The sequence below is a fragment of the Alexandromys fortis genome, unplaced genomic scaffold, assembly GCF_014885135.2.
Source record: "Alexandromys fortis isolate MF-2015 unplaced genomic scaffold, M_Fortis_MF-2015_v1.1 scaffold_36, whole genome shotgun sequence".
NCBI lineage: Eukaryota > Metazoa > Chordata > Mammalia > Rodentia > Cricetidae > Alexandromys > Alexandromys fortis.
In genome coordinates, this window is record NW_026067915.1 from 9,752,499 (window position 1) to 9,774,575 (window position 22,077).

Genomic DNA, 22,077 nt, shown 5'->3' on the forward strand with positions numbered 1-22,077 from the left:
GTGCTGACTGACTTGTGGATTCTATGTTCCTTCCTCGTTCTAATTTCCTGCTCTTGATCCGTTCTACCCCTGCCCTTTTACTTATCAACCCAAGACACTGTATCCTTAGGGATACAGTGCTCAGCCTCAGGGATCGAGCTTTCAATTTTCTGACTTGGGTAAACTGCCCTTGGCTTTCACTGCTCTCTGTCTCTTGCCAAGTTTAACTCTTGCCCTGCCCAATCCCAGTCTCCTGAGACCCCCTTCTAACCCACCCCCACCCACCTGGAGCACCGCCTCTGTTTCTCTTTCCCAGGGACTCCCCGGGGTTGCTGGACATCCTGGAGTGGAGGGTCCTGAGGTGAGTCTGTGACTTTGGCAGGGGATCAGGAATAGGACTTTCCTGTGTCCCTCTCTCCCTGTTCGGACTCACAGTTTCTCCGTGTACAGGGGCCACCAGGACCTGCTGGCCGCAGAGGAGAAAAGGTAACTTATGGGTTGGATGTCACACTTCCTGGCAGCAGGGATGTGGCAGATGGGACACTTGGACTTTGGATTTCTAGGTGGCCTTTTGACCTGTTTCTGTCCCTGTCCTCTCTCTATAGGGGGAGCCTGGTCGCCCCGGGGACCCTGCAGTGGTAAGTGAGGGACAGACGGGGTCCTGAGGCCAGCATAGTCCTGGAGCAGTGGCATAGGAAATACTGTTCAGGGCTGGGGCTGCGCAACCTCAACCCTGGGTAGCTCAGCTTGGTGATTCCCCTGGCGCGGTAATCTTCAGGCCTCCAGCTGTGCCCCTGTGCCCCATAACCATTCTGCAGTCATGGACATATGTCAGTCCCCTGTGTGTGGCCCTTACCTTGTTCTTGTTAGTGAGCCTGTGACCTACAGGCAGAGACTGAGCCTGTGACATCTAACATCATTTATCTCCGTCCCCATGGAGCCTGATCCTATGAATCACTAGAGAAGGCTGAGCTGTGTCTGTCCTGTTTGTTTTCAGGGTCCTGATGGTGCTGGAGTCAAAGGAGAAAAGGTATGTCTGGGGGTTGTTAAAGGGTGAGGTCAAGGTCACAGGGTCTATCTTGGGTGCTACCTAGAAATCACAAGGCTTGCAGCATGATTGCTGGGTTGTGGCAATACCTGGAGCCTGGTACTAATGCTGATGCGCCTTGTCACCTTTAGGGAGATGCTGGACTCCCTGGACCCAGAGGAGCTTCTGGAACCAAAGGGGAACAAGTGAGTGAGGCCAGAGGGTTTGTGGGTAGGCACAGCTGGAGGCTACCCTCTCCTGAATTCTGCTAATCCCATCTACAGGGCCCACCTGGATTGGCTCTTCCTGGAGACCCTGGGCCCAAAGGAGACCCTGGAGACCGGGTGAATAAATGGGGGGAAGGTGTGTTAACAGAAGGTGAAGGGAAAGGTACCTCAAACTATGGCTAAGTCCTGTTACCCTTCCTGCTCTCTCTCAGGGTCCCATTGGCCTCACTGGCAGAGCAGGACCCACAGTGAGTATCTACAACCTTGGACGACCCCAGAGTTTCTGGAGTTCCCTCCTCTCAAAGGCTGCCTGGTATCTGAGTTCTTCATCACCTTTCTTGTCTCCCCGGCAGGGCAACTCGGGGCCTCCTGGAGAGAAGGGAGATCCTGGGCGACCTGGCCCCCCAGGACCTGTCGGCCCCCGAGGAAGAGATGTGAGAGGCTGGAGTTAGTGGGGGGTGAAGAATAGGGAGAATGGGTGCTTGTATCACTGGGGTCTTGGTACCAAGCTGACTTATGTCTCTCAGGGTGAAGCTGGAGAGAAAGGCGACGAGGGCACCCCGGTGAGACTCCTCCCCACTGTGGCTTTTGATCCTTTACCCTTGAACCATGACCCCAAGGATGGTTGGGGCCCTAAGAGGTCATCTTGTCCATCCCCATCTCCCCCTGTCCAGTCAGTGTCCAGGCCATCTCTGTCTCCGCTGACTGAGTCAGTTAGATCCTAACCCAGCTGCACAGAGTGACTTTTCTCTCCATCACCAGGGTGACCCAGGTTTGCCTGGAAAAGCCGGCGAGCGTGGCCCTCGGGTGAGTGTTGGTTGGGAGAAATGAGGGGTCGAGCAAAAAGGAAGAAGACACTTAGACTAGAAGGTGGTAGGAGGCTCTGGGAGGGATGAGAGGTGAGAGGGGAATCTACAGGGAGGTGCGGGGTGATGGGAAACTCTGCCATAGACTTTGGGGTGATGTGGAATATAGGCAGTGCCGCTCATGGGAAAATCTGCAGATGCCAGAGTCCATCTCAAACCAGTTGTTCTTCCCAGGGCGCCCCTGGGGCCCGGGGGCCTGTGGGTGAGAAAGGCGAGCAGGGAGACCCTGGAGAAGACGGACGGAATGTGAGTCACAGCCTCGGGCCCCTTCCCCTCGACCTCGTCTCAATCATCCACCCCATTCCCACTCAGTCTTTCAGCACTCACTGCCCTCTTCTGTGAGAACTTCCCAAAGGCCACTGGGACCCCACGAGCCCTCATGGTACTTCTAAGTCTCCCCCCCCAGTTGCTGTCTGTCCTGAGTGACTCCCTGGCCTTCTGCAGGGCAGCCCTGGACCATCTGGACCCAAGGGTGACCGTGGGGAGCCGGTGAGTAGTACCCGTCCTGGGCTTGTGTGGGCTGCCATGTGGCCGTTGACCATGCAAGGGGTCTGGAAGTTATCAGGGGGAATTATGATGGTGATGGCCACTCGCGGGCCTAGCTGCCCTCTAGGAGTTGGCATTGGGGTGCTTTAGGGAATTGGGAGGCAGCGTCGAACCTGGGGCAACTATGAACTTTGATGTCCAGGTAACCTCAAGGCTCCTATTGACGCTTGTAATTTCTTTTCCCAGGGCCCCCCAGGTCCTCCTGGACGGCCGGTAGGTGTTAAGCTGAGTCTTGTCTTCTGTCGTCTCCCTTTCCTGCCCTGTGGAGTCTTGTCTCCTTTTACCCCATGCTCTCCCCTCCCAGCCCCTTGACTCCTCTATCGATCTTCACAGCCCCTCACGGACTCCGTTTCCCCTTTCCAGCCTCAGATTTCCTCTTGAAGTGTTCTAATTGCTCATTCCCCTATAGGTGGATGCAGGGATTGGATCCGGAGACAAGGTACTGGGGTTTGTGGGTAAAGTAAAGCCGGATGTCTGGGAATGATCTGCTGTCCCTTACGAGGGGACCTGGCTCAAATGTACTTAGTGGCTGAGGAGTGTTCCCTCAGCAAGCCTGTCTCTGCCACAGGGAGAGCCTGGACAGGAAGGTCCTCGAGGACCCAAGGGTGATCCTGGCCCCCCTGGAGCCTCTGGAGAAAGGGTAAGTGTGATGGCCTGTGGGAACTGTAGTCCTGGAAAACCTCACTCTGACTCTTCTTTCCTTTGTCCTCAGGGCATTGACGGGCTTCGGGGACCCCCTGGCCCACAGGTGAGTACCTGCTTTGTCCTTTAACTTGCATCACCATCTTGCCAGCACCTTTTATCTGACCTTGTTCCCTCCAGGGAGACCCAGGTGTCCGAGGCCCTGCAGGAGACAAGGTGAGATGATGTGATCTATTTCCGGAGGCGAAGCTGGCTCTTGGGCCCATCTTGGTCTTCAAGGCTTCCTGCCACTCTGTTTCCTTCAGGGTGATCGGGGTCCCCCAGGTCTGGATGGCCGGAATGGGCTGGATGGGAAACCCGGTGCACTTGGCCCCCCAGGGCCACATGTGAGTAGTGGTTGCCCCATTTCTGCTCCCTTTACTTCATTTGGTTGGTCTTGGCCTTGAGCTCTGGCACCAGCTGTGTGTTTTCCTCTCAGAGCCTTCCTGTGTGGGGCATAGCACCGTTACGAGGCTTTGGGGGTCACAGAAACCATTGTCCTGCCAGTGGACAGGGACCCTCATCCCATGTATCTAACTTTGAATGTCTTCTTAGGGTGCTTCAGGCAAAGCTGGAGACCCTGGGAGAGATGTAAGTTAGGGGAGATGCCAAGATGGAGGGTGGCTTGGAGGCCCAGCAGAAACTCCATTCAAGTCTCACATCAATGAAAATAGGGCCAGTTGGTCCTCCTGGGTCTTAGTTAGGTCTCAGTCCCTAGGCAGCAGGTCAGTAGAGTCCATTGCTGACCTCTGCATTACACGTCACTGGGGTCCCTCCTTGGCAATGGGGTGCCGTGTCCTAACTGGTATCTCAGAGACCCTCTCAATCCTAGCAATGGATTTTTCCAGGGGCTTCCAGGCCTTCGAGGAGAACACGGCCCCACTGGCCAACCTGGTCCCCCTGGCCCCCCTGGAGTACCTGTGAGTCCGGCTTCATATTATCCTTGTAGCCTCTTCCTAGGGCCACCTGAGCCCTGACAGCTGACCAACACTCTGTTCCCACAGGGAAAGGCAGGCGAGGATGGCAAACCTGGCCTAAATGGGAAAAACGTGAGTGTTCTAAGCATTACCAAACCTGCCAAGAAAGGCCAGCGCATTCACATAGCCCAGAAACATAGAAAACACATAAAACATGTAGACATGCACCAACACCAAACACAGCCCCCGTGTGAAGATGCATCTGAAGTGTGTTCTAGTGCACATGTGGGCGGCCTTGCAGACGTGGTGAGTTAGGTGCGTGTGTCGGTTCAGAAAGGCCAGACACAGTGAACTAGGTGTGCGTGTGTCCATTCATAAGGGCCAGATGCAGTGAGTTAGGTGTGTGTGTGTGTCCGTTCATAAGGGCCAGACACTGTGAGTTAGGTGTGTGTGTTCAATCAGAAGGGCTAGTATGTGACAAAATAAGGCACAGCCACTTGTCCAGTCAAAGAGCCACAAAAAAAGGTTGGGAGCAACAGATCTGTGGGCATCAAGCCACATTCAGTGGCATGTAGAGACATGCTAACACTTGACATTTTACTTAGATGAAGTCCCATAGCTGTGCCATGACACATCTGAGGACATGCTGGCGATGTGTTTATAGCAACAGTCACCAACACACGTATGACCATATATACTGAAAATCATATAAGGTTGGCAGACACAAGCCAAAACATAGAGTTTCTAAGGAACTGAAGACCTTAGTGCACACATATAAACTCATGCTAAGACATAGGCCATGATATGCAGACAGACAGGGAAAGTCACCTTCTAGGACATGCAAAGCCCTGTGTATACCTGCTAAGACACATATAGGCATGTGACTCACAAGACACAGACACCTGCTATGTCTGCTTGGATGTGGAGTTACATATAGAGAGCTAAAGGAGGAGGGCATGCATACATGAATGCAGACACATGTAGGCATACCCATAGACATGCAGCAGTTGTCTGGGATGGACACAGTCACTTTAAGACTCACAGAGCCATGAAGTTACAGGCACAGATTCAGTTACAGTCATCTGAAATCTATACAGACAGTCTCAAAGCTGGACCATCTAGGCTTATGAGTCTTCTGCCCACAGGGAGAACCTGGAGACCCTGGAGAAGATGGGAGGAAGGTAAGCCCCTCCCCTTGGAAGATGCTGTGGCTTCAGATTGGACCATATCTAAAAATCCCTGTCTTCCTTAGGGGGAAAAGGGAGATTCTGGTGCCCCTGGAAGAGAAGTGAGTGCTTGAGTTTTTTATATTCTGTGACCCCAATCATGACCCTGTGAGGGATCTGCTTCCACTCTTCCCTGAGGCCCTTGATGCTGACTGTACGCTCCACAGGGTCCTGATGGTCCCAAAGGTGAACGTGGAGCTCCTGGTAATCCTGGACTCCAGGGTCCTCCAGGTCTCCCAGGACAGGTCGGTCCTCCTGGCCAGGTGAGTGTCTAGGGTAATTTTAGGACTTGGAATCAATGGTCCATTATGTTTCCTGGGCTACCCTCTTGGGATGCCTTGATCCTATATGACCCCTTTATGTCCCCTCATATTTCAGGGTTTCCCTGGTGTCCCAGGAAGTGTGGGTCCTAAGGTGAGTACATGTGTCTATATTGGATAAAGAGTATAAGAAGGGACACACAGGATGAGGAGACATGTCCCCCCTTGATCATTCTTTGTTCCAGGGTGACCGTGGAGAGACTGGATCCAAAGGGGAACAGGTGAGGCTGGGGCTCATGTAGCTATGCCCTCCCTGGATGCACACACATCCCACAGGGTGGGTTCCAGCGCCCATGTCTTGTCTCTAGGGCCTTCCTGGAGAACGTGGCCTACGAGGAGAACCTGGGAGCTTGCCGGTGAGCCAGACCTGGCCCTTGACCCTTGTCTGCTTACCTCTCTCTCACTTTCCCCTTGCCGTGGGACTCTGTGGGTTCTGCCCTCTGTGCTCAGTCCCTTGTCCCTTGGGGTTCCTGACTCTTCCCTTCAAGGAAGCACAGGTGGTAGACAAATGCCAAAGATAGGCTTCCAGTGGCCTCGCACTTGACCTCCACGGAGGCCGAGAGGATGTAGAAACGTGCCTAGGGGACAATGTAGGACAGGAGGCGGGGCCTTCTCCTTCGTGGATCCCTAGCTCTTCACCATCTTTGTGTCTCCAGAATGCAGAGAGGTTGCTGGAAACTGCTGGCATCAAGGTAGGTTGTTCAGAGCTGAGGTGGGGTCTAGTGGGGCCCTGTGAGACAAGCAGAGTCCACAGGGCCATGTGGATGAGCTGTGTCAGCTACAGGCCCTGCTCCTCTGGGCCCTCACGGTTCCTCAGGTGTCAGCCCTGCGGGACATTGTGGAGACCTGGGATGAAAGCTCTGGCGGCTTCCTGTCTGTGCCTGAGCGGAGGCCTGGCCCCAAGGGGGACCCTGGTGAGCGAGGCCCTCCGGGCAAGGAGGTAAGTGTGGCTGGTGCTGCTCAGTGGAGATGCCTTGTGGAGGCCATGTTCTAACAGACATAAGCATCCACCCTTCTCCTCCCACAGGGCTCCATTGGTTTTCCTGGAGAACGCGGGCTGAAGGGAGATCGTGGAGACCCTGGCCCTCAGGGGCCTCCCGGTCTGGCCCTTGGGGAGAGGGGCCCACCTGGACCACCTGGCCTTGCTGGGGAACCTGGAAAGCCTGGCATTCCTGGACTCCCAGGCCGGGCTGGTGGTGTGGGGGAGGCAGGACGGCCAGGAGAGAGGGTGAGTCTGGGGCTGATCAGGAGAGCCAGGACAATAGTTAGAGCAACTGGCCTCCCCGTTGAGTTGGCCTCACACTGCTCTTTGTATCCAGGGAGAACGAGGAGAGAAAGGAGACCGTGGAGAACAGGTGTGTGTTGGGGGAGACTCCCCAAAGCAGTCCTTGCTGGAGCCTGTACCGGCTGGCACCACCTCCGTTGTCTTCTCTTCTGCAGGGCAGAGATGGCCTTCCTGGCCTCCCTGGACCGCCTGGCCCTCCTGGCCCCAAGGTGATCACCCAGCCTTGTGACTGACTGGTGATGATATTACCCTGAGACTGGGCCCTAGAAACTCCATGCAGTATCTTCAATCCCATAATTCTATGCGATCCTGAGACCTGTACTGATCCCGTAATCTACATAACAGACTCATCTTCTATCCATTGCTTTGTTCTCATAGGTGGCTGTCGAGGACCCAGGTACCGGACCCTCTAGAGAACAAGGACCCCCTGGACTCAAAGGTGCTAAGGTCAGTGTGGGGTCAACTTGTGTTTTTGTTTTTGTTCTTTTGAGAAAGGGTTTCTTTGTGTAACAGTTCTAGCTGTCCTGGAACTAGTTCTTGTAGACCAGGCTGGCCTGGAACTCACAGAGATCCGCTTGCCTCTGCCTCCCAAGTACTGGTAATAAAGGCGTGTGCCACCACCACCCAACATGGGGTCAACTTGTGACCCGCCATAACACTTGGGCCTGACCTGACATCTCATCTATACAGGGGGAGCCAGGCAGCGATGGTGACCGTGGACCCAAAGGAGACAGGGTGAGGCCTGCTACCCCACTGTACTCTCTATGGGGCATGCCATAAGTAGTAGGCACACATATGTACACACATGGCGGAGGATGGCACTCAGGGCATGGCTTTTTGCTTGCAGGGTGTACCAGGCATCAAAGGAGACCAAGGAGAGCCTGGGAAGCAAGGTCATGATGGCAGCCCGGTGCGTTCCTCTCCCATAGGTCACACGTGTTCAAGGCTGTGACTCTTACGTCTGTTGTCTCACATATAGGGCTGGAGTCAGCACTGTTTGTCCTGCCCTTAGCCATCAGGGGCAGGGTGGGCAGTGAAGAAGCTGGGGTTGGGCGTAAGGGCAAGGTGATGTTAGACATATTGTCTTACAGGGTCTCCCGGGAGAACGTGGTGTGGCTGGGCCTGAAGGAAAACCGGTGAGTAACCACAGGAGTAGCTGGCCTAGGATTTGAGACCCTCACTGTGTTCATTACTCAAGAGGAATAAGGCTATACCCAAGTACAAATTGTAGGCTCAGGTGCAGGATGTCTGACAGGTTTCCTATGTGTGTATGTCTGTGTGTCTGTCTGTAAAGGGCAGTCCACAGGTCTATGTGGTGAGGAGAGTAACAGGTTTACTGTGTGTGTGTGTCTGTGTGTCTGTGTCTGTGTGTCTGTGTGTAACGGGCAGTCCATGGGAATATATGCTCATATGTGCCTAAGAAGTGAGGAGAGTACAGTACTCTCCAGGCAAAGGCCCTCAGAAGGTGGGAACAGGCTAAAGAGAAGCCTGTACCCAGGTTCATCAGCCCCTTCTTCCTTCTGCAGGGTCTGCAGGGCCCAAGGGGGACCCCTGGCCCAGCGGTGAGTACATTAGAACCCTCACTTCTGTTCCCATCCTGTGCCAAACCCCAGTGAAAATCATTAGCTCCTTTCCCTGTGTGCGATTGGCCCCTTTCATCAGACTGTCCCCAACAGGGTGGCCATGGAGACCCCGGACCACCTGGTGCCCCGGTGAGTGATGGGGAAGCACTGCCTAGTGAGGGAAGGGGAGGGAGGGGACAGACTCTGGCACTGTTGACAAGCCAGGCTTTGGTCATGAGGATCCTGGAGCCTGGACAGACAGCACTGACCTGTCTCCTGACTTCACACTCCTCTCTAGGGTCTTGCTGGCCCTGCAGGACCCCAGGGGCCTTCAGGCCTAAAGGTGAGTGTAGACATGAGAGGGGAATGGGTCAGTACATATGAAGAAGGAGGGGAATTCCAGGCATATCTTTTCCCATGATGGAGCTGAGCATGTGGTTTCTGGCTCTTTTCCAGGGGGAGCCTGGAGAAACAGGACCCCCAGGACGGGTGAGTAGTGTAGCTCTTGAGGTCGCATTACTAGTACACCTGTGGGGTTGTCACCATTCTGAATTCCTCTTCCAGGGTCTGCCTGGACCTACTGGAGCTGTGGGACTTCCTGGCCCTCCTGGCCCTTCAGGCCTTGTGGTAAGCGAGTTGCTGTAGGGTTACCATAATCCCCTCAGGTACCACACTCTCCTGTGTCCTTTGTCCTTCACCCCACGTGACCCTTGTATCTGCTCCCCCCACCAGGGTCCACAAGGGTCACCAGGTTTGCCTGGACAAGTGGTAAGTCCTGGCCGTCTTGGGTTGGGCTCCAGGGGTTAAGGGTCATCATGCGGGATCTTGACTGAGCTCCATCTTTTCAGGGGGAGACAGGGAAGCCAGGACCCCCAGGTCGTGATGGTACCAGTGGAAAGGATGGAGACAGGGGAGGGCCTGGTGTGCCGGTATGTATTTTGGGGGAGCTGGTGGTGGGCCTGTTGTGGGGTCCTGTGCCCAGCTGGCTGGATAGCAGCTGGGACGGTGGGAACGGGGTGATAAAGAGACTGAGTTCCTCACAATGCTCTTTTCCAGGGGTTGCCAGGTTCGCCTGGCCCTGTTGGACCTAAAGGAGAACCTGGGCCTGTGGGGGCCCCTGGACAGGTGACCTTTGGCTCTGCTTCCTGCCTCCTGCTCACCCCTGAGCCCCAGTTTTTGCCTATCATCTGGGAAGGCAGGGTGGGGATGGAAAGGGGTGTGGCTAGGCTACTCACATGGCGTTCCCCACAGGCAGTGGTTGGGCCCCCTGGAGCAAAAGGCGAGAAGGTGAGTAGGGAGGAGTTCTGAAAGAAAGGGCCAAGGAATGGGAGTGAAGGACCCACTGACCCCCTCTGTTATCAGGGAGCCCCAGGAGACCTTGCTGGAGCGCTGCTGGGTGAGCCGGTGAGTGGAACACCCCTGACAGTAGGTGTCTTTTGACCCATAGTTTATCCAGCCCCATGAGTCTTAGCTTTCACAGTGTCTCCCACATTTGACCCTGGCCTCAGGCCTACATCAAGATGCATCTGTTTGTGATTGACACCTGTGTTGTTACATGGCCCTTGCGTCCTTAGGGAGCCAAAGGTGACCGAGGACTGCCAGGACCACGGGGTGAGAAAGTGAGTGGGTCCGGGCTTCCAGCGTAAGTGCCGGGCAGAGTAGGGGTGAGGCTGGGAGGCCAGGGACCCTTACCATCCTTTATGTGCAGGGTGAAGCTGGTCATGCAGGAGAGCCTGGAGACCCTGGAGAAGATGTGAGTCTGGGGTCTGGGCAGGACCAAACCTGACTTGACCGTGAAAACAAGGACCATTCTTGGGCTTGGTCACATCCCGAACCTCTATGCCTATGTTCTCAGGAGGTTTCTGTTTGGAAGACACATGGCCACACTTGTGGACCCAAACTTGGCTTCTGTGTGCCCTTGCTTGATCTTCTGTCCCTTACCATGGCTGAGCCCATGCATGTCCGTTACCACTTCATCTCCCAGGTCTTGGGACACAGCTGATTTCCTGCAGGCCTCTCCTTGGTCATGTGTTTATAATCTTGTCTTCCACCCCCGCCTGAGTACACATATGTGGTCACATCAAAATTCCCTGATGGGAGTTTTCCACTGAGCGCCACATCCGCGGTTCCTCTTGTTTGCACGCTCATGTGTGAGCTCTGTGGGCCTGTGGTCACATCTGGGCTTCCCTTGGCCTGTGTTCATACTCATCTGAGCTCCCCTGGGAATATTTTTGGTCCGTATAGAAGCTTAGCATTCACACCTACACTTTTTTTAAGTGTTTAGCCTGCATGTCTGTCTGTGCACCATTGGCCTGCCTGTTGTCCTCAGAGGCTAGAAAGGGCACAGGATCCCTCGGGACTGGACTTGTAGATGAGTGTGAGCTGCCATGTGGGTCCTGGGAATTGAACCCGAGTCCTCTGTGTACTAGGCTTTTTCTTTGGGGTCTCCAACCAGCTCCCAAATCATGACACAGAGACTTATTATTACTTTGGAACACTTAGCCTAGCTTAGGCACGTTTCTGGCTAGCTCTTTTAATTTAAATTAATGTTTCATTTTATCTACCTTTTGCCTCGGGACTTTTTGCTTTTTTTTTCCTTCTGTATATCTTACTTTCACAGCTTTTCATGTCTAGCTGGCTGGCAGCTGCCGTGTGTCCCTTGTTCTCTCCTCCTTCTTCTAGCCTAGACATCTCCTACTTATCCTCTTGGCCTGGAAGCCCTGCCTATCCTTTCTCTGCCTAGCTATTGGCCATTTAGCTCTTTATTAGACCAATCAGGTACCTTAGTTAGGCAAAGTGAAACAAATGCAACTCGTCCTTACATAATTAAACACAGATTCTTTTTTTTTTTTTTTTGGGTTTTTGAGACAGGGTTTCTCTGTGGCTTTGGAGCCTGTCCTAGAACTAGCTCTGTAGACCAGGCTGGTCTCGCCTGCCTCTGCCTCCCGAGTGCTGGGATTAAAGGCGTGTGCCACCATCGCCCGGCTAAACACAGATCTTATTAAACAAATGCAGGACAAACAAATGGGACACATCTTTACACAGTTACAGTAGTATTCTGCAGCACAAACAAATGTAGCATATCTTTGCCCAGTTCAAACAATATCCCACACCACCTCTGGAAAAGCAGCCAGTGCTCTTGACCATAGAGTCACTGCTCCAGCTTGAATTTTATCTTTATTTTTATTATTTTTTAGGGTCAAAAAGGGGCTCCGGGACTCAAAGGTCTCAAGGTACATTTATATGGAAGGGCTTTTGCTTGGGACTATGGTCTTGTGACTCTCTAAGCCTGATAAGATCCTTCTTTCCCTTAAAGGGTGAGCCAGGAATTGGGGTTCAGGGCCCCCCTGGGCCAACTGGTCCTCCAGGTATGAAGGTAAGTCAGCATCTCATCACAATTCCCAGAGATGGGAGGAAGGCGTTCTGGGCCTTGGCCTGGGAAGGTGTCCTTCTGTGACCACTCTTCCTTTTCATCTGTTTCAGGGGGACTTGGGCTCCCCTGGTGCCCCCGGTGCTCCTGGTGTCGTTGGATTCCCTGGTCAGACAGGACCTCGAGGAGAGATGGGCCAGCCAGGGCCGGTGGGGGAGCGGGTAAGAGGGCTGGGAACAGCATGTGGGAACTTGGGGACCTCAAGACCTCTGATCTGGTAGCAGGCGAGGAAGGAACCCAGGCCCTTCCGTCTTAAGAGGAAGAGAAGGGGGTTCTCAAATCACCCCCATCTCCCTTGTCCCATTTTCCTATAGGGTCTGGCAGGCCCTCCGGGGAGAGAAGGCGCCCCAGGTCCCTTGGGGCCACCTGGACCACCAGGGTTAGCGGTGAGTAGGACTTCCCAAATGCCCCAAGTCTGCCCAAGTGAGGGTTATTGGTGTGGTCAAGCCATGAGGTTGGGTGTGTGGGGACTTTGAGCCCATAGGTTCCTCACCTCACTCTGACCCACAGGGAGCACCTGGCACCTCTGGACTCAAAGGAGACAAGGTAGACGAAATGCTGCTGGCTCTTTCCTGCGCCACTGTCCCTCTCCAGCTTCTACCGAGCTTCTACAACCCTCCGTCCTTTACTGGGTCCCCTTACGCATCCCTGGTGTCCTGTTGATCTCTAGGGAGAGCCCGGAGCAGGGCTGCCTGGGCCCCGAGGCGAGCGTGGCGAGCCAGGTGTGCGGGTACGTATGTCCTCACCACAGCCAGGGCGCACCACCTCCTCACCATCACAGTTCCTGCCTCAGTCCCAGCCTCTGAGTCAGTGAACCCAATGTTACCGTTCAGGGGGAAGATGGCCACCCAGGCCAGGAAGGACCTCGGGGACTCATGGTAGGTCCTGTTGTGCAACTTCAGTTCCTTGCCTGACCTCCTCTGTGCCCGTAGGGCACTGCAGTCTGTGCTAGCCCTCTGGTTCTTTGTTGGCTCTGGTCCTCTGTGTCTTTTGTTCCTCTCTGGTCCTCTGTCCTTCTCTGTCCTCTGTGCCTCCTCCCTAGTCCTCCCACATCCATTGTCATGATCGTATTTCTTCACACAGGGGCCTCCTGGCAGCCGGGGAGACCGAGGAGAGAAGGTAAGAATGTGGGGGGAAGGCCCCTGGGGTGAGTGGGGTGAGGATGGATACGGTAACTAAGTTCTGGAGCCTCCCCAGCTTGGGTGAGATTCATTCTTCTACCTAACAGGGTGACGCTGGAACCGCAGGGCTAAAGGGTGACAAGGTATGTGTGGTTATCAGGGGGGCTGGAGCAGGAGACCGGGGTGCTCCTGCCTCTGCTGATCTTTTCCTGCCCCTCAGGGTGACTCAGCTGTGATTGAGGGGCCTCCAGGGCCGCGAGGTGCCAAAGGAGACATGGTGAGTAGGCCTGGTTCACATATGAACTGGGTCTCTCTTGGCTGGAGGAAGAGTTTTGTGGGGCTGGCCCAGGTGAGCCAAGAGCTCGGCTTTCCAGAACACGAGGGGCCTCCAGCTCCTGACCCCAATTTCTGACCTCTAACCTAGGGTGAAAGAGGCCCTCGAGGCGCAGATGGTGACAAAGGACCTCGGGGAGACAGTGGGAATCCTGGCGACAAGGTACAAGGAAGAGAGTGGGTTCTCCTCACGAGGTCCTGCAGGTCATGTGCAAGTCCCACAGAGAGTCAGGGAGGGCGGAGCTTATGGTGGGTGATAGGGAAAGGCTGGGTTTTCCTTTGGGGGTCCTACAGGCTATGTATGTGTTCCACAGAGATACGGGAAGGGGTGACACTTATGGTGGGTGATAGGGAAATTTAGGCTGTGGTGACTCTAAGGGTGGCAGAGAGGATGGGGACTTTTGGGAGGAGTCCAATGCCTCAGGGTGAGAGGCGGGGGGTGGGAGCCTCTGGGCTATGACCCTGTGAGGGGAGCAAGGGAGCTCTTGGATATTAGGGTGCTCCAGACAGTGGGTGTCTTGACTCTGTTTTTTCTTCTGGTAACCCCTAAAGGGCTCCAAAGGAGAGCCTGGTGACAAAGGCTCAACTGGATCAATTGGAGTTCGAGGCCTCACAGGACCCAAGGCACGTTCTACCTCAGGTTTATTCCCATATCTCTCACACCTGCTGTGGGGATTTCTTACGTGTCGCACGTGTGTTCACACGGGATCTGTGTGTAGCCTGTTCCCTGACTGACTGTGACTGCGTGAGCATAGATAAGCCAACGTGGGGCACAGCCACACTGAAGGACTCGGCCCAATCTGTTTCCCACAGGGTGAGCCAGGCGCTGCAGGGATCCCGGGTGAGCCGGTAAGATGCCCCAGTCCCACAGAGACCCCCCTATCCTCACAAGGCCCCCGTTCCCATGATAGCCCTGCCCATGTGGCCTTTGGCCTTTTAGGAACCTACGTTTTTATGGCCTTCCTTTTTCTAGAAGCTCCACCTCTTAGTGAACTCTAGGATGGTGACCCCAGCCTGTCCCCCAAGGCAGGGGGTGGTGACTGGAGTCCCCGCCTGCAGTCTAGGTTGATGCCTTTGGATGCCTCACTTTCCTCCAGGGAACCCCAGGAAAGGATGGAGCCCCTGGTTTTCAAGGAGTCAAAGGAGATATTGGCTTCACGGGTCCCCGGGGCCTCAAGGTGAGAACAAATCTATTGTTTTTCTATTCAAGATGTCCTGGTGTTGGAGAATAAGGGACCTAGGGTCCGATTTGGGGGCTCAGGTTATATAAAGTGTTAGCCCTGGGTTGGAATGCCTCAAAGGAGTTGCAAGAGTTGGTTTTAAGGTCAAGGATTCAAAATGAGGTAGAAATGGCTCTTTTTAAAAAAATTGTGAACCCAAGTTCTCATGTAGTCCAGGCTAGCTTTGAACTTGCTATGTAGCCAAGCCTAGACTTGAGTTCCTGACCCTCCTGCCTTTACCTCCCAAGTGCTGGGATCACAGATGTGTGCCATCATACCTGACTGAGACATTGCTTTCTCATCTGCTTTCCTACCTTAGGGCGAAAGAGGAATGAAGGGAGCCTGTGGCCTCGATGGAGAAAAAGGAGATAAGGTATAAATTTACCAGAGATAAGGGGGCTGCTGAGGCTGATGCAGGGGCTGTGGAGGCTGATGCAGGGGCTGTAGCAAGGGCTGTGGGGGCTGATCAGGGGCTGTGGGGGCTGATGTGGGGCGGGGGGGCTGTGGGGCTGTGGCCCAAGGCTTACTCCTCTACCTGATGCCTCCAGGGAGAAGCTGGTTTTCCTGGCCGCCCTGGGTTGGCAGGACGGAAAGGAGACGCAGTGAGTGTCAGGGTAGGATCCACCCTAAATGACAAGGGGCAGTTGGCTAGAGAATCAACCTTACATTTTCTTTCTTCTTTCCTCTAGGGGGAGCCTGGTATGCCCGGTCAGGTTGGGGCTCCTGGCAAAGAGGGTCTGATTGGTCCCAAGGTACAGCAACTCTTGATAATGAACATGATGGGGGTGGAGTCAGGCAGGATAGAGAAAGTCATGATAGGATCAAGGAGGACTGTGGCTTTGGGGGGAACTTGTGTGGCTGTTCTTGAGATTTCAGGAGAGATTGGGGTCACAGTAGAAAGTTAGGGTAAAAGGGAAGAAGGTGAGAGAGGGGGTCATGTTGTATTGGATTGAGTGGGGTTGGTGCCGTGGGATTACAGTTGAAACATTAACAGATGGCTGGATCATCCACTGTAGAGGGCATTGGTCAGGGGGTGTACAAAGCTCAAGGATGTGCAGGAGTGAAGGGAGGGATGTCAGGGCTGAGTGTATTTTCTGCTTCTTCTGTTTCCAGGGCGACAGAGGCTTTGATGGGCAGTCAGGACCCAAGGGTGACCAAGGCGAGAAAGGGGAGAGGGTGAGTTGATGTGGGGTTCATGATCTGAGGGGAGCGGTTTCATCTTGAAGGGGTTTTTGTCACCAATGCTTTTCTATCCACAGGGGCCCCCAGGAGTTGGGGGCTTCCCAGGTCCCAAAGGGAATGATGGCTCTAGTGGTCCCCCAGGGTCACCTGGCGGGGTTGGTCCCAAAGGCCCTGAAGGACTTCAGGGTCAGAAGGTACGTTTCTTCATCTGTGACTCCTGACCCTTGACCCTACCCGCCCTGCTTTGGTTGTTGTTTTAGACAGGATCTCACTATGTAGCCTTGGGTGGCTTGAAACTCTCTGTGTGGACCAGGCTAGTCTCAAATTCAGAATTCTTCCTGCCTTTGCCTCTCAGGTGCTGAGATTAAAGACATGTGCCACCATGCTGGCTTTGTGTTCTTACATTTGTTTTATTCTATGTATATGAATGTTGTGCCTGAACATAGGTCTGTGCACCATATGTCTTCCTGGTGCCTGAGAAGGCCAGAAGAGGGCATTAGATCCCCTGGAACTGGAGTTCAGAAGGTTGTGAGCCACCAAGTGGGTGCTGGGAACCAAGCCTTGGTCCTTTATAAGAACAGCAAATACTGTAACTGCCGAGCCGTCTCTCCAGCTTGGCTTTCTCATTTTGAATAGCCCAGGGCCTTACACAGGCTAAGCAGGTGCTGTATTGCTAAGCTACACTCCAAGTTCTCCCAGCCATCCCCACCTCTCTAAGCCATGATCCTACAACCGTGCTCTGATCTCCATGTTCCAGTCTCTGGAGCCATGGTCCTCCCGTTGCCTGTATTCTGCTCTGTCACTGACCCTGCCCACTTGGTCCTTGTGTTAACAGGGTGAGCGAGGCCCCCCTGGAGAGAGTGTGGTGGGGGCTCCTGGTGCTCCTGGTACCCCCGGTGAGAGAGGGGAGCAGGTGAGTGTCGATTCCTGGGTTTGGAGTCAGAGATTGGCATGATCTCTGGTGCCTGTGAGATCTGTCATGACCTGGTCACATTTGTTGTGCACAGGGGCGACCAGGACCTGCTGGCCCTCGTGGGGAGAAAGGAGAAGCAGCACTGACTGTGAGTTTGGCCTGGGTGGGAATGGGTCACCCGGCACCCTGACTCCCTGGTCCCAGAGCTCTTGATTTGATATGACTAGTCTTTGATCCCTGCATTATGCGACCCATGATTCATGGGTTCTTGGGGGCCTTGTGGTCTTGTGTTCCCAGGAGGATGACATTCGGGGCTTTGTGCGTCAGGAGATGAGTCAGCACTGTGGTGAGTGGGTCTCATGTGGAGTCTCCTGCCCCAACCCCATCCTAGGACACCTAGAGCTGGCAAGTTCCCAGAACTCACAGAGGGCCACATGCTAACAGGACTCCCTTGATGGAGGGGGACAGATGTGGGCTGGAGGGATAGAGTGGGGGACAGAGCTGTCCCAGAAGATGTGGCACAGGTGGGGAGTGATGATCCTGGGACCCCATTTCTCCCCACTGTGACCGGTTTCATCTCTGTGCCTCCTGCCCCGACTTCCTTGGTCTCTCGCTTCCCTGGTTTATTTCCAGCTTCTCTTTCCTGCCGGCTCATCATCTCTATATTTCTTCCAGTCTTTCTCCTCCCTTCCCTTCTTTACCTCTTGCCTGTTCTCCCTTCTGACTCCTCTGGCTCTCACTGACTCTCCTGCTGTATCTCTGTACATCTTACCCCACACACGCATGTGTCTTTTGTCTGTTTCTCTTTCTCCATCTTCCCATCTTTTTGCCTCTTGTTCTTCACTTTTCATGACTTCATTCTACCTTTTTTTCTGTCCCTTCCAGCCTGCCAGGGACAGTTTATTGCATCTGGATCACGTGAGTAACTTTCTGTATCTAGAACTTTCTTCATCTAAGGCACTGATGCTCTGCCTATCATTTGGGTCCGCTCAGCAGGGGTGTGGCTAGGGTGGCTGACCATGACAACCAAGAGCGTCATCACTGCCCTGTTCTAGGACCCCTCCCCAGCTATGCTGCGGATACAGCTGGCCCCCAGCTCCACCGTGTGCCTGTGCTCCGGGTCTCTCATGTAGAGGAGGAAGGTGAGGCTGGTAACCCTTGGGGCATATACAGACTGGGTACAGATACGTATATCAGTGCACATTGCACATATATAGTCTACATACAGGACACACACACACATTTCTGCACATGGGGGAGAGAGATGCTGTCTACTCTATCCCAGAGCCAGCAGGAACCTCCTCAAAGCATACCCCACCCTGCCTGCAGGCCAGGTACCCCCTGAAGATGACGACGACTTCTCTGAGTACTCGGTGTATTCTGTGGAAGACTACCAGGACCCCGAGGTTCCTTGGGATGGCGACGGTGATAGCAAGGGCTGGGACCAGAGAGGTTCAGGTAGTGGCAGATGAAGCCCATCCCATTGCTGATCTTTTGCTGATTTTGGATTCCTCTGACCCCCCATTATCCCCAATGACTAACCACCAATAACCCTAGACCCCTGCTCCCTACCACTGGATGAGGGCTCCTGTACTGCCTACACCCTGCGCTGGTACCATCGGGCTGTGCCTGGTGGCACTGCCTGTCATCCCTTTGTCTACGGTGGCTGCGGAGGGAATGCCAACCGTTTTGGAACCCGTGAGGCGTGTGAGCGCCGCTGCCCACCTCAAGTGGTCCACAGCCAGAAAACAGGTAGGGGCTTAGATTCTCTCAGTGACGCTGCACCTGCACGTATCAGTGTGGCTACATTTCCCCAGCTGTGGGGCCTGCGTGGTTCCTCTCCATGTTCCTTTTTGTCAAGGGTCCCCTCTCTTAGTCAGAGCCCACTCTCAATCCCTCACGAATGCTTTGCCATGTTTCTGTACAGGTTTCATGTTGGGAAAGAAGGTCAGGATGTTTTCTGGTGTTTTCCACACAGGTGCTGCCTAGGGCTGAGGCCTGAATGACACGTTTGATGGTCAGCAGTCCCTGGAGGTGGCAGGGCTCAGCAGGGTCCTGCCGATCTCCGTTTGGTGCTAGAGTTCTGTGTGCACGTGAGCGTGCGTGGTGTCCACGATTTCAGTGACTTGGTCCTGTGGGTCTAGCTTTCCCCCTTAGGGACAAATCCCCATTGTGGCGCCTGCTTTCCTGGCAGATGACTCATGGGGGTGGTTGTGGGTAGTGAATGGATATGACTGGTGTCCGACCTGCCCCTTGACCCAAGGCTGTGATGCCATGGTGCTGATTCGGGGAGGGGGGAACATTAAAGCTGCTCTTTTAAAAGGCCTTCGTTGTTGATTTTTTGGGTGCGATGGGGGTATCAGGAAACAAATTTCCTTGCAGGGAGGGGTAGTCAGCATTATATTGCATGGCATAGAGTCCTCATACCTGGCCCTGGTTCTTTTCTGTGCTCTTATTCCCCTAGCTTGCCCCCCCCAGATGTAAATAGGGTGGGAGCTAAGGAGATGTCCTTACTGCTCCCCAGGAGGGGATGAGTCATAGGTGGGGGGGGCTGCCTCATGCCAGGAAACATGCCCTAGCTCCTACCCCAGGAGGCTGGGGGAGATAAATGGGCCTTAAGTGGAGTAAAGGGTCAGGTCGCAGGAGAGCATTGCCTGGCCCTAGCCCCAGCAGCTCCAGTGTCCCCGGCCTTCCCTGGAGGAAGCTGGCAATGGTATGACTGACATTGGGTCAGGATGGGAAGGGTCTGGGGTTGAGTGGTCCTGGGATTTGGGTGGGTGGGGATGTCTGGGAGACTGGGAGGTTCTGGGGTCTCTTGTCCCCCTCTGTCCCCACTGCCACTCAGAACCTGTCTCCATTTTGTCATGTGGGCCGTCTCTGTTTCTGAGTCTTTCTTTTCCTCTAGATGACTTCAGGTGGTTTCTTTCTCTTCGTGCCTTGTCTTTCTTCTTCCCGTCCCCATTTGCTTTGTCCCTGCCCCATTCATCTTCTTCTCTTCCTCCCCTGCCCCTCCCCCTGCCAGCCCAGCCTCCTTCTTTCTCTGCCCCTGGTTATCTTTGTCCTTACCTCCTACTTGTTCTTCTTCTGTTGTCTTTGGAGTTTTTAGACAGGGTCTCATTATGTAACCTAGCTGCCTTCAAATTTGATCCTGCCTCAGCCTCCCAGGTGCTGAGATCATAGACATAACTACCATGCCTCAGGACACATTATAGACACACGCCACCATGCCTCAGGACACATTATAGACACACGCCACCATGCCTCAGGACACATAGATGCACACCACTGTGCCTCAGGACACATTATAGACACACACCACCATGCCTCAGGACACGTTTTCATTCTTTCTATCTGGCTCCTGCCTCTGTCTGGTCCTGTCTTGGCTTTCTTCTCATTTCTTTAACTCCCTCTCTGTCTCTGTTCCTGGCCTCTGTAATCTCTCCAGCCCCTCTTCGTCTCTTGCCTCTTGCAGTCTGTCTCCTTCTAAAGAACGTCCAGACCAAGCAGGGCGGTGGTGGCGCACGCCTTTAATCCCAGCACTCGGGAGGCAGAGGCAGGCGGATCTCTGTGAGTTCGAGACCAGCCTGGTCTACAAGAGCTAGTTCCAGGACAGGCTCCAAAGCCACAGAGAAACCCTGTCTCGAAGAACAAAAAAAAAAAAAAAAAAAGACCGTCCAGACCCTGAGCCTGTTTTCTCCTTACAGCCTTATAGCATGACGGCCAGGTGGGCCCTGGTGATGCTCATGGTCCTGTTTGTCTCAGGGACCCCTGTCCCCACCTCCCAGCTCCTCCCTCAGAACCATCTGGAGACTCTTCCCTACTCTGTGGCCGTGGAGAGCCACTCAGCTGCCACCACAGGGCCCTCAGCTTCCTGGAGCGACTCCAAAGCTAACCCTCACCTGGACACACGTGTCACACTCTCCCTGGATGTCCCCATCGGCCTCCTGCGGATCTTACTGGAGCAGGCTCGGACCAAGGCTGCCAGGGATCAGGCTGCCACTAACGCCCGAATACTAGCTCGTGTTGGCCGCCGCTAAGACTGAGAGAAGGGGGTCATAAAGATGGGGTGACCCTGGATGGGAAGTTCTGGAGGACAGCCATAAAGTTGGACAGTACTATACCTAGGCAGAGCGCATACCCAGATTTTACCATAGTGGGTCACTGCCAGAGCTTCAGAGTGTCCACAGTATGTTCAGACAGCTTGGCTGTGTGGGGGCCCCCACATGCTTCTGTGCCTTTTATACTTACATGTGTTTGGGCATCTTGAATACTGCATGTATGTTTGCTATATAGAACCATGTCATGCCTGGCTCCATCATTAAATGTTGAGGCCAGGACCCCAGGACTGCATCCAAGATCCATCTAAAGCCCACTGGCCCGGGCCCCACCTGAGGTCTCCACAGAAGAGGGTGCTGGCAAGGGCCATATGCTTGTCTTGTGTGTTTGTTTTTAAAGACAATCCTACAATGGAACCCTTGCATGTCCTAGAACTTGCTATGTGACCAGGCTGGTCTCAAACTTGTAGCAATCCTTCAGCCTTTGCTCTGAGTGTTAGGATTACAAGCATGTGTCACCCCGTGTTTTGCACTCTGTTAGGCAGCACCCTGCTTAGTTGGATGTGGTTATCAGAGACATCTCCAGGCAGAGGCATAGATGGCCACATGTGAGAAATCTGACCTTGGCAGTTGCATGTGTGTGTCTGCCTGCTATAAATCTCTGACAGCTCTGTGTGAGCAAGGGTTGGAGACATGTGAGAAAGACTGGGGAAAAAGGGTGTTTGACTCCCAAATCTGCACACAATACCCAGCCAAGCATTGTCCTAGATACAGCCAGCAGCCCTGCCAGGTCAGTGGACAGCCTGGCTCAGAGAGGGGGTGGATACAGCTGGAGCTCCAAGCTAACTCTATGCTCTCCTTGATGAACTGTCCGAAGCAAAGCTGCTCCCATTTTCTGAGCCCCAACTTCCTCAACTGTAAAGCAGAGTGATGCCACCAAGCTTCTTGTAGCTCAGAGTGAATGGTGTACATGAAAGTTGTGGCTGCAGGAGGCGCTCAATAAATGGGAGATGATTGAAAGGTAGGATGCACCGAGTCACCCAGGCAGTGACACATGAGGGCTGAGTCACACCTGGCTTCTCTGCTGCCCTTCCATTCACCTTCGCTCCCTACCCTCTGACCTGCTCACTGTAAAATGAGTAGGTTTCACCTTCTTTACGCCCCCACCCCCATTCCCCCCATTGCTG

At 54.1% G+C, this 22,077-nt stretch overlaps 2 protein-coding genes across 2 annotated transcripts in view; both read left to right on the plus strand.

The window, feature by feature from the left end:
• Col7a1 (collagen type VII alpha 1 chain) overlaps positions 1 to 19,160 on the plus strand; it is a 31,898-nt gene extending 12,738 nt beyond the window's left edge. Inside the window, exons 45-119 of the mRNA XM_050139509.1 lie at positions 296 to 340; positions 430 to 465; positions 585 to 617; positions 977 to 1,009; positions 1,159 to 1,212; positions 1,291 to 1,350; positions 1,446 to 1,481; positions 1,587 to 1,667; positions 1,761 to 1,796; positions 1,996 to 2,040; positions 2,274 to 2,345; positions 2,544 to 2,588; positions 2,832 to 2,858; positions 3,055 to 3,084; positions 3,214 to 3,285; positions 3,358 to 3,393; positions 3,468 to 3,503; positions 3,593 to 3,673; positions 3,882 to 3,917; positions 4,175 to 4,246; positions 4,331 to 4,375; positions 5,389 to 5,424; positions 5,496 to 5,531; positions 5,637 to 5,732; positions 5,848 to 5,883; positions 5,975 to 6,010; positions 6,098 to 6,145; positions 6,446 to 6,481; positions 6,607 to 6,729; positions 6,817 to 7,017; positions 7,109 to 7,144; positions 7,230 to 7,283; positions 7,453 to 7,521; positions 7,765 to 7,809; positions 7,922 to 7,984; positions 8,166 to 8,210; positions 8,601 to 8,636; positions 8,751 to 8,786; positions 8,935 to 8,979; positions 9,093 to 9,125; positions 9,201 to 9,263; positions 9,369 to 9,404; positions 9,485 to 9,565; positions 9,693 to 9,761; positions 9,888 to 9,923; positions 9,999 to 10,040; positions 10,211 to 10,255; positions 10,345 to 10,389; positions 11,834 to 11,869; positions 11,953 to 12,012; positions 12,120 to 12,227; positions 12,381 to 12,452; positions 12,577 to 12,612; positions 12,737 to 12,796; positions 12,900 to 12,944; positions 13,150 to 13,185; positions 13,295 to 13,330; positions 13,408 to 13,464; positions 13,612 to 13,683; positions 14,073 to 14,144; positions 14,334 to 14,369; positions 14,618 to 14,698; positions 15,060 to 15,113; positions 15,289 to 15,342; positions 15,430 to 15,492; positions 15,854 to 15,916; positions 16,000 to 16,116; positions 16,758 to 16,835; positions 16,930 to 16,983; positions 17,133 to 17,181; positions 17,721 to 17,753; positions 17,891 to 17,977; positions 18,165 to 18,293; positions 18,393 to 18,587; positions 18,814 to 19,160. Of these exons, the coding sequence (XP_049995466.1) occupies positions 296 to 340; positions 430 to 465; positions 585 to 617; positions 977 to 1,009; positions 1,159 to 1,212; positions 1,291 to 1,350; positions 1,446 to 1,481; positions 1,587 to 1,667; positions 1,761 to 1,796; positions 1,996 to 2,040; positions 2,274 to 2,345; positions 2,544 to 2,588; positions 2,832 to 2,858; positions 3,055 to 3,084; positions 3,214 to 3,285; positions 3,358 to 3,393; positions 3,468 to 3,503; positions 3,593 to 3,673; positions 3,882 to 3,917; positions 4,175 to 4,246; positions 4,331 to 4,375; positions 5,389 to 5,424; positions 5,496 to 5,531; positions 5,637 to 5,732; positions 5,848 to 5,883; positions 5,975 to 6,010; positions 6,098 to 6,145; positions 6,446 to 6,481; positions 6,607 to 6,729; positions 6,817 to 7,017; positions 7,109 to 7,144; positions 7,230 to 7,283; positions 7,453 to 7,521; positions 7,765 to 7,809; positions 7,922 to 7,984; positions 8,166 to 8,210; positions 8,601 to 8,636; positions 8,751 to 8,786; positions 8,935 to 8,979; positions 9,093 to 9,125; positions 9,201 to 9,263; positions 9,369 to 9,404; positions 9,485 to 9,565; positions 9,693 to 9,761; positions 9,888 to 9,923; positions 9,999 to 10,040; positions 10,211 to 10,255; positions 10,345 to 10,389; positions 11,834 to 11,869; positions 11,953 to 12,012; positions 12,120 to 12,227; positions 12,381 to 12,452; positions 12,577 to 12,612; positions 12,737 to 12,796; positions 12,900 to 12,944; positions 13,150 to 13,185; positions 13,295 to 13,330; positions 13,408 to 13,464; positions 13,612 to 13,683; positions 14,073 to 14,144; positions 14,334 to 14,369; positions 14,618 to 14,698; positions 15,060 to 15,113; positions 15,289 to 15,342; positions 15,430 to 15,492; positions 15,854 to 15,916; positions 16,000 to 16,116; positions 16,758 to 16,835; positions 16,930 to 16,983; positions 17,133 to 17,181; positions 17,721 to 17,753; positions 17,891 to 17,977; positions 18,165 to 18,293; positions 18,393 to 18,587; positions 18,814 to 18,824 (4,332 nt within the window). The 3' untranslated portion in view covers positions 18,825 to 19,160. The remainder of the gene's footprint in view (positions 1 to 295; positions 341 to 429; positions 466 to 584; positions 618 to 976; positions 1,010 to 1,158; positions 1,213 to 1,290; positions 1,351 to 1,445; positions 1,482 to 1,586; positions 1,668 to 1,760; positions 1,797 to 1,995; positions 2,041 to 2,273; positions 2,346 to 2,543; positions 2,589 to 2,831; positions 2,859 to 3,054; positions 3,085 to 3,213; positions 3,286 to 3,357; positions 3,394 to 3,467; positions 3,504 to 3,592; positions 3,674 to 3,881; positions 3,918 to 4,174; positions 4,247 to 4,330; positions 4,376 to 5,388; positions 5,425 to 5,495; positions 5,532 to 5,636; positions 5,733 to 5,847; positions 5,884 to 5,974; positions 6,011 to 6,097; positions 6,146 to 6,445; positions 6,482 to 6,606; positions 6,730 to 6,816; positions 7,018 to 7,108; positions 7,145 to 7,229; positions 7,284 to 7,452; positions 7,522 to 7,764; positions 7,810 to 7,921; positions 7,985 to 8,165; positions 8,211 to 8,600; positions 8,637 to 8,750; positions 8,787 to 8,934; positions 8,980 to 9,092; positions 9,126 to 9,200; positions 9,264 to 9,368; positions 9,405 to 9,484; positions 9,566 to 9,692; positions 9,762 to 9,887; positions 9,924 to 9,998; positions 10,041 to 10,210; positions 10,256 to 10,344; positions 10,390 to 11,833; positions 11,870 to 11,952; positions 12,013 to 12,119; positions 12,228 to 12,380; positions 12,453 to 12,576; positions 12,613 to 12,736; positions 12,797 to 12,899; positions 12,945 to 13,149; positions 13,186 to 13,294; positions 13,331 to 13,407; positions 13,465 to 13,611; positions 13,684 to 14,072; positions 14,145 to 14,333; positions 14,370 to 14,617; positions 14,699 to 15,059; positions 15,114 to 15,288; positions 15,343 to 15,429; positions 15,493 to 15,853; positions 15,917 to 15,999; positions 16,117 to 16,757; positions 16,836 to 16,929; positions 16,984 to 17,132; positions 17,182 to 17,720; positions 17,754 to 17,890; positions 17,978 to 18,164; positions 18,294 to 18,392; positions 18,588 to 18,813) is intronic.
• A 1,388-nt stretch (positions 19,161 to 20,548) lies between these two features.
• Ucn2 (urocortin 2) lies at positions 20,549 to 21,043 on the plus strand. Its single transcript, XM_050139104.1, has one exon. It carries the CDS (start codon positions 20,549 to 20,551, stop codon positions 20,870 to 20,872), a length of 324 nt encoding a protein of 107 aa, XP_049995061.1. The 3' UTR covers positions 20,873 to 21,043.
• Positions 21,044 to 22,077: the final 1,034 nt, after the last annotated feature.

Bases quoted from the DNA above. Each gene is read 5' to 3' on its own strand.
- Ucn2 (XM_050139104.1), top strand. From the start codon at position 20,549: ATGACGGCCAGGTGGGCCCTGGTGATGCTCATGGTCCTGTTTGTCTCA.